This window comes from Lampetra planeri, chromosome 45 (assembly GCF_965212315.1).
Source record: "Lampetra planeri chromosome 45, kcLamPlan1.2.h2, whole genome shotgun sequence".
Taxonomy (NCBI): domain Eukaryota; kingdom Metazoa; phylum Chordata; class Hyperoartia; order Petromyzontiformes; family Petromyzontidae; genus Lampetra; species Lampetra planeri.
Window position 1 is genome coordinate 9737384 of NC_136151.1, and position 9241 is coordinate 9746624.

The 9241-nt window shown below is 54.5% G+C and overlaps 1 protein-coding gene across 1 annotated transcript in view; it reads left to right on the forward strand.

The window, feature by feature from the left end:
- HGSNAT (heparan-alpha-glucosaminide N-acetyltransferase) overlaps positions 1-909 on the forward strand; it is a 12854-nt gene extending 11945 nt beyond the window's left edge. Inside the window, exon 13 of the mRNA XM_078614994.1 lies at positions 906-909. Within this exon, the coding sequence (XP_078471120.1) occupies positions 906-909 (4 nt within the window). The remainder of the gene's footprint in view (positions 1-905) is intronic.
- The last annotated feature ends 8332 nt before the right edge of the window (positions 910-9241 follow it).

Here is a 9241-nt window from a genome sequence, read left to right on the forward strand (position 1 = left end):
AGCCATCCCTTGACCACACCCGAGCATCGATCAGCCTCCCATTGTATCTGTACCAGATGGAAATTCTTCTGGTACAGCTATTGAAGGCCTCATAAACTACCTGGTCAAAATAGATGTTCAATAATGTGGGAGCCAGAAGACATCCCTGTCGCACCCCAAGGTGTACAGCGAATGGCTCTGACTCCCTGCCACGTAGTTTTACCCGGGCCCGCTCACCATCATGAAGGTCCTTAATGAGCGTGAGCAGAGGGTCAGGGACTCCGAAAGCACGACGAACAACCCAGAGCCCAGGCCTACTGTGGATGTCATAGGCCTTGACCAGTTCAATAAAGCAGAGATTTAGATGGCTCAGAGGGATATACCTAATAAATAAACTTGAAACGTGAAGGTCTTGTTGGAATTCCTTACACCTCTGCTGCAGCAGACGGTCAAAAAATATGACATCCGTGCAGGACCGCCCTTTCCTGAAACCGCATTGGGGCTCCACAAGCCTCTCCTCAGCGTGCCTAGCAAAACGATGTTGAATAATCATTGCCAGGACCTTTCCCGGCACACTGAGGAGTGAGATGCCCCTGTAGTTGTTACAGTCTGTGCGGTCCCCCTTCTTAAAGAGGGGGACCACCAGGGCATCCTTCCAGTCCTGCAGAACACGTCCAGTGGTCCAGACTGTTGTTATGATGTCATGTAGGGCAGTCTGTGTACAAACGTCACCCTCCCTCAGCATTTCACTTGGGAGATCATCTCTGCTCGGTGCCTTTCCTGGTCTCAGACTCTGGATCGCCTTCAGTACTTCCTCAACAGATGGCACCTCAGCCAGCCACTCACAGGGGGTGACTTATTCCAATATTTGAGGCACCGCAGCCTCGGTAGGGTCATCCCCACTTTGTCCCACGTTGTTATCCAAGCTGAGGGATGTCCCCTCCCCCAGGACCTCAGAAATGCTCAGCAAATCTGCAAACCTGTTCCTGGGGGTCGGAGATTGGATCACAGTTCCTTCCCCTAATGATGGTAATAGGTGTGAGGCTGCAGGTTGCTTTTTATGATGGAGTTAAAGAGCGATTTGTGATCGCGGGCCACTGAGGCAGACTCCATCTCCTCAGCAACCCGCGACGACCACCCATCCTTGCAGCTCGTCACGGCTCTCCGAAGCTCCGAACGAAGGCTGCGGTAAGCCTCCTCATTCTCTGAAGTGGGATGCTGTAGACAATTAGAGTGGGCCTGTCGATTTTTCTCAGCCAGCCTGAACACCTCCACTCTCAGCCAGGGTCTCTGGGGAGGTCTGGAACGTGTACCCAAAGCAGACATTGCAGCTGCATGAGCTACAGTCCTAAGCCTCGCTCATTTCCCCTAGACATCAGGAGGAGTGGGGGACGATGCCAAGCCCAGCCGCAAGCGATGATGACATTCTCGCTTGAAACTTTCATCAGCGAGCTGAGACCAGGCCACTAAGGGTTTGAATGGGGTCCTGGGTGTACACCCACCACCGGAGTGGAAGAATGGCAGGCGCATGTTACAGATGACAAGTCAATGGTCAGTGGGCAGATCAGCTCCACGGTCGGTCCTGGTGTCAAGGACATGGGCCCACATCCGCTGTTCCGTGACTTTCTAGTCCAGCAGATGTTCTTGCTTGGACCCGGCATGCATCCATGATGTTGTGTGGATGTTCCGATGCCGGAAGAGCGTGTTGTTAATTTCAAGCTCATGGGCTGCACAAAAATCGCCTGTCCCCCCCGGGGCCTCTGGAACAAGCTTATTAATGAGATATTTTTTACGTGGTTTAGTGGTAATTTATTGAAGGTGGAGGGGTTACCATCCCCTCGTACTTACTCACACACACACTCACACACTCACTCACTCACACACTCACTCACACATTCACTCACCCACACACTCACTCACACACTCACACACTCACTCACTCACACACTCATTCACTCACACTCTCACTCACTCACAAATTCACACATTCACTCACACACTCACTCACACACACATTCACTCACTCACACACTCACACAATCACTCACACACTCACACATTCACTCACTCACTCACAAACTCACTCACTCACACACACACTTACTCACACACTTTCTCACTCAGACACTAACACACTCACTCACACACTCACTCGCTCACTCTCACTCACACACCCACACATCCACTCACTCACTCACACACTCACACATCCACTCACTCACTCACACACTCACTCACTCACACACTCAAACATTCACTCACTCACACACACACTCACTCACACACACACTCATGCACAGACACGTGGCATATATACTCATCACACACACTCACCACACACATACATCACACACACACCACACACACCACACACACATGAAACACACATGACACACATCACACACACAACACACATCACACACACCACACACACACCACACACATGAAACACACACCACACACATCACACACACAACACACACATCACAGCCCATTCACACACCACACATGACACAAACATTACACACGACACACATGACACCACACATGACACACCACACACACGCCACACGCCACACACATCACACATGACCCACGCGCCACACACATGACACACACATGACACACACACTACACACATGCCACACACACATGACTTACACATGACACACACACACCACACACACGACTGACACATGACACACACACACCGCACACATGACACACACCACAAACACGACACACACATGAAACACACCACACGACACACACATGACACACACATGACACACACATGACACACGACCACCCCCACCTGGTTAATTTGGCGAGAGCCGGGAGATTTCTCTGGTGGTGCTGGCGAGGGTCTCTCCGCTCCGCTAATCAACTCGCGATTTGTGAGGGCGACAGCGGCGAGGAAGACCCCTCAACTCCTCACTCAGTGGTGGGGGGGTGAGGTGGGGGGGGGGTGTGGGGGGGGGTGAGGTGGGGGGGGGGGTGAGGTGGGGGGGGGGGGTGAGGTGGGGGGTGAGGTGGGGGGTGTGGTGGGGGGTGGAGGGGCTGACGTTCGAACTCCACAGCGAGAGACCTTGGCCCCCCTCTCCTCGTTAATCATTGAGCCACTCACCCACCCAGTCAACCACTCACTCACCCACCCAGTCACCCACTCACCCACCCACACACTCACCCACTCACCCACTCACCCACCCACTCACCCACCCAGTCACCCACTCACCCACCCACCCACTCACCCACTCACCCACCCACTCACCCACCCAGTCACCCACTCACCCACCCAGTCACCCACTCACCCACCCACCCACTCACTCACCCACTCACCCACTCACCCACCCAGTCACCCACTCACTCACTCACTCACCCACTCACCCACTCACCCATCCACCCACTCACCCACCCACTCACCCACCCACCCACCCACTCACCCACCCACTCACTCACTCACCCACTCACCCACCCAGTCACCCACTCACCCACTCACTCACTCACTCACCCACCCACCCACTCACTCACTCACCTACCCACTCACCCACTCACTCACCCACCCACTCACCCACTCACCCACTCACTCACTCACCCACCCACTCACCCACTCACTCACTCACCCACTCACCCACTCACTCACCCACCCACTCACTCACCCACTCACCCACTCACCCACCCAGTCACCCACTCACCCACTCACTCACCCACTCACCCACCCAGTCACCCACTAACCCACCCACCCACTCACTCACCCACCCATTCACTCACCCACTCACCCACTCACTCACCCACCCATTCACTCACCAACCCACTCACCCACTCACTCACCTACCCATTCACTCACCCACCCACCCACTCACCCACTCACTCACTCACCCACTCATTCACTCACCCACCCACTCACCCACTCACTCACCCACCCACTCACTCACTCACTCACCCACCCACTCACCCACTCACTCACTCACTCACCCACCCATTCACTCACACACTCACCCACTCACTCACCCACCCAGTCACCCACTCACCCACTCACTCACCCACTCACCCATCCAACCACTCACCCACCCACTCACCCACCCAGTCACCTACTCACCCACTCACCCACTCACCGACCCACCCCACTCACCCACCCACCCACCCACCCACTCACTCACCCACTGACTCACCCACTCACCCACCCAGTAACCCACTCACCCACTCACTCACCCACTCACCCACCCAACCACTCACCCACTCACTCACCCACTCACCCACCCACTCACTCACCCACCCACTCACCCACTCACCCACCCACTCACTCACTCACCCACCCATTCACTCACACACTCACCCACTCACCCACACAGTCACCCACTCACCCACTCACTCACCCACTCACCCACCCAGTCACCCACTCACCCACTCACTCACCCACTCACCCATCCAACCACTCACCCACCCACTCACCCACCCAGTCACCTACTCACCCACTCACCCACTCACCCACCCACCCCAATCACCCACTCACCCACCGACTCACCCACTCACTCACCCACTCACCCACCCAGTCACCCACTCACCCACTCACTCACCCACTCACCCACCCAACCACTCACCCACTCACTCACCTACTCACCCACTCACTCACCCACCCACCCACTCACCCACTCACCCACCCACTCACTCACTCACTCACCCACCCACCCACTTACCCACTCACCCACCCACTCACCCACTCACCCACTCACCCACCCACTCACCCACCCAGTCACTTACTCACCCACCCACTCACCCACCCACTCACCCACTCACCCACCCACCCACTTACCCACTCACCCACCCACCCCACTCACCCACCCAGTCACCCACTCACCCACTCACCCACCCACCCGCTCACCCACCCAGTCACCCACTCAACCACTCACCCTCCCACTCACTCACTCACTCACCCACTCACCCACCCAGTCACCCACTCAACCACTCACCCACTCACCCACCCAGTCACCCACTCACCCACCCACCAACACCCCCCCACCAATACCCCTCTCGTTATCGGCAGTGCACCTCCCACCCCGAGCTAAACATTAACCCGGTACCATTCACCACCTGTCCGTGTGTGTGTGTATCTGTGTGTGTCTGTGTGTGTGTCTGTGTGTGTGTGTGGGTGTCTGTGTGTGTCCGTGTGTCTTTGTGTGTGTCTGTGTGTGTCTGTGTGTGTCTGTGTGTGTGTGGGTGTCTGTGGGTGTGTGGGTGTCTGTGTGTTTGTGTCTGTGTGTGTGTGTCTGTGTGTGTGGGTGTCTGTCTGTGTGTGTCAATGTATGTCTGTGTGTGTCTGTGTGTGTGTGTGTCTGTGTGTGTGTAGGTGTCTGTGTGTTTGTGTCTGTGTGTGTCTGTGTGTGAGTGGTAGTGTAGTGGGTAGCGCTACGCTGCACTATGAATCCGGCGACCCGAGTTCGATTCCCGCTCACGGCCAACACCACCAGTGACGATTATCTGAACCGGTCCTGGGCCTCCCCTATGTCGACTCAGCCTCAAATAAGTACCTGCTGCGGTGTGTAAACATCGCCACTGGGGAGGCAAAGGCGGTCGGGCGTGGTGCTGGCCACCCACCCCCTCGTGTACCGTTCCGGCCTTCATAGGTGCTCGCTAACAGCACTTGCCCCGACAGTCTGTAAAGGCTACACGGGGGGTCTTTGTCTGCGTCTTTGTCTGTGTGTGTATGGGTAGGTAGGTGAGTGAGTGAGTAGGTGAGTGGATAGGTGAGTAGATAGGTGAGTAGGTGAGTAGGTGCTCCCGAGTGAAACATTAACCCGGTACCATTCACCACCTGTGCGTGTCTGTGTGTTTGGGTGAGTGTCTTTGTGTGTGTGTGTGGTTAGGTGAGTGAGTTTTTTGGGTGAGTAGGTGGGTGAGTAGGTGGGTGAGAGAATAGGTGAGTGGGTGGGTGGGTGCGTGGGTGAGTCGGTGGGTGGGTGAGTGGGTGAGTAGGTGAGTGGGTGGGTGAGTGGGCGGTTGGGTGGGTGGGTGAGTAGATGAGTGGGTGGGTGAGTGGGTGTGCGAGTGGGTGGGTGAGTGGGTGGGCGAGTGGGTGGGTGAGTGGGTGGTTGGGTGGGTGGGTGAGTAGATGAGTGGGTGGGTGAGTGGGTGGGCGAGTGGGTGGTTGGACTGACTGAGATGACTCAGTTTGTCGACCTGTGGCACCTGCTGGGTCTGTCCCGTGACCTCCAGTCAGTGACTCGCATGGGCCTCTGTCCCGTGACCTCCAGTCAGTGAGACTTTGACACTTCGCATGGCCTCAAGGTGCACCTAGCTTGGCACAATCGGTTGTTGTTGTTGAGTGGGTGATTGAGTGGGTGAGTGGGTAGGTGAGTGGGTGGGTGGATGTGTGATTGGATGAGTAAATGAGTAGGTGGGTGAGAGGGTGAGTAGGTGAGTGGGTGAGTGAGTGGGTGAGTGGGTGAGTGGGTTGGTGTGTGATTGGATGAGTAAATGAGTAGGTGGGTGAGAGGGTGAGTAGGTGAGTGGGTGAGTGAGTGGGTGAGTAGGTGAATGAGTGGGTGAGTGGGTAAGTGGGTGGGTGAGTGGGTGAGTAGGTGTGTGCGTAGGTGAGTTGGTGAGTAAGTGGGTGAGAGGGTGAGTGGGTTAGTATGTGGGTGAGTATGTGAGTAGGTGAGTGAGTAATTGAGTGAGTGGTTGAGTAGGTGGGTGAGTGGGTGAGTAAGTGAGGGAGTAGGTGAGTGAGTAGGTGAGTGAATAGGTCAATAGGTAAGTAGGCACTTTCCGGCTAAAGCATTGAATCGGTACCACGCGATCCAGAGTCTGAGACCAGGAAAGGCACCGGGCAGAGATGATCTCTCAAGTGAAATGCTGAGGGAGGGTGGCGTTTGTGCACAGACTGCCCTACATGACATCATAACAACAGTCTGGACCACTGCACGTGTTCTGCAGGACTGGAAGGATGCCCTCGTCGTCCCCCTCTTTAAGAAGGGAGACCGCACAGAATGTAACAACTACAGGGGCATCTCACTCCTCAGTGTGCCGGGAAAGGTCCTGGCAAGGATTATTCAACATCGCCTTGCTAGGCACGCTGAGGAGAGGCTTGCGGAGCCCCAATGCGGTTTCAGGAAAGAGCGGTCCTGTACAGATGCCATATTTTCTGTCCGCCTGCTACAACAGAGGTGTAGGGAATTCCAACAAGACCTACATCTCTGCTTTATTGACCTGGTCAAGGCCTATGAATCCATCAATAGGCCTGGGCTCTGGGTTGTTCTTCGTGCTTTCAGAGTCACTGACCCGCTGCTTACTGTCATTAAGGACCTTCATGATGGTGAGCGGGCCCGGGTAAAACTACCTGGGGGGGGAGTCGGAGCCATTCCCTTTTCACCTTGCGGTGCGACAGTGATGTCCTCTGGCTCCCACATTGTTTAGCTTCTATTTCGACCACGTAGTTCATGAAGCCTTCAATGGCTATACTGGAGGAATTTCCATCTGGTACAGATACAATGGGAGGCTGATCGATGCCCGGGTGCGGTCAAGGGATGGCTCCCTATTGGACAACTACGTTATGTATGCCGATGACCTGGTAATTGCGGCTCACTCAGAGAAGGAGTTGGAGGCGCTGCTGCTGAACCTGGGTGCTTGCCACTAAGAGGTGGGGATTTACCATCAGCCCCACTAAAACGAAGCACCTGCCTGGGTATTTTGTACCATCGGTATACTCCACCCCCACAACTCCATATTGGTAATGGGGCAGTTGTGAAGAGAGTGGATAGTTTCCCATATCTGGGCAGTGTGCTCATGACCGACTCTGCATCAGTCGAGCGGCATTATATTTTGATCGGTTGCGTAACACTGTGTGCAAGCTACCTGGTCTGTCGCTCCGCACGAAGCTTCGGATCTTCTCGGCCACGGTCATTCCCTCCCTTCTCTATGCTTGTGAAACGTGGACTGCCCTAATGGAACATCTTCGCCAGTTAGAAACATTGAGGTTGGCCCTGCCGACGATCCATCTTGGGTTTAACCTGCAGTCTGGATTGTGTGAGGAGTTTACAAATTCTTGAAAGATCTGGACAAAGTCCCTTCGGTGAGTTCCTCCGGCAGGCAAGCCTGCATTGGCTGGGTCATGTGGCCAGCATGCCCAGCCACCGCATGCCTAAACAGCTTCTGTTTGGCTGCATAGAGGGGGCTAAACGGGCAAGGCACGGGCTGGAGAAGAGATGGAGTGATGGGTGAGTGGGTAAGTAGGTTAGTGAGTAGTGAGTGAGTGGGTGAGTGGTTGAGTGGGTGAGTGAGTGGGTGAGTGAGTGCGTGGGTGAGTGAGTAGGTGGGTGAGTGAGTGGGTGGGTGAGGTGGGTGGGTGTTTGAGTGGGTGAGTGGGTGAATGAGTGAGTGAGTGGGTGAGTGAGTAGGTGAGTGGGTGGGTGAGTGGGTGGGTGTTTGAGTGGGTGAGTGAGTGGGTGAGTGAGTGGGTGGGTGAGTAGGTAGGTGACTGGGTGAGTGTGTAGATGAGTGAGTGGGTGACTGGGTGAGTGAGTGAGCGGCCCAGGCTAGCGAAAAGATGGAGTGATGAGGTACAAGAGGATGTGGAGCTGATTGGACTTTCCCTATGTGTCCTGAATTTTGGGCCACCCCTGTATAAGAACGATGCCCCTATGGTGTCAAAGTTCCTGCACAACAACAGCAGTAAACTACCGCTTGAGACACAATCTTTTAACTCAGTAACTTGGGCGGTGTCGCCCCCTTGTGAAGAGATGGCGGAATTGCATCACCATCAGACGATGTGCAGTCGCATAGAGACTCGTAGAGATACATAGAGACTCGGAAATAAATATAGAGATATTTAGAGATACATAGAGACTCATAGAGATACATAGAGACTCATAGACACTTTTAGAGATACATAGAGATACACATAGACCCATAGAGATACAGAGACACACAGAGACACACAGAGACCCAAAGAGATACACAGAGACTCATAGAGACACACAGAGACACACAGAGATACACAGAGACCCATAGAGATACACAGATACCCATAGAGATACACAGAGACCCATGGAGATACACAGAGACCCATAGAGATACACAGAGACCCATAGAGATACACAGAGACACATAGAGACACACAGAGACACATAGAGACCCATAGAGATACACAGAGACCCATAGAGATACACAGAGACCCATGGAGATACACAGAGACCCATAGAGATACACAGAGACCCATAGAGATACACAGAGACCCATAAAGATACACAGAGACCCATAGAGATAT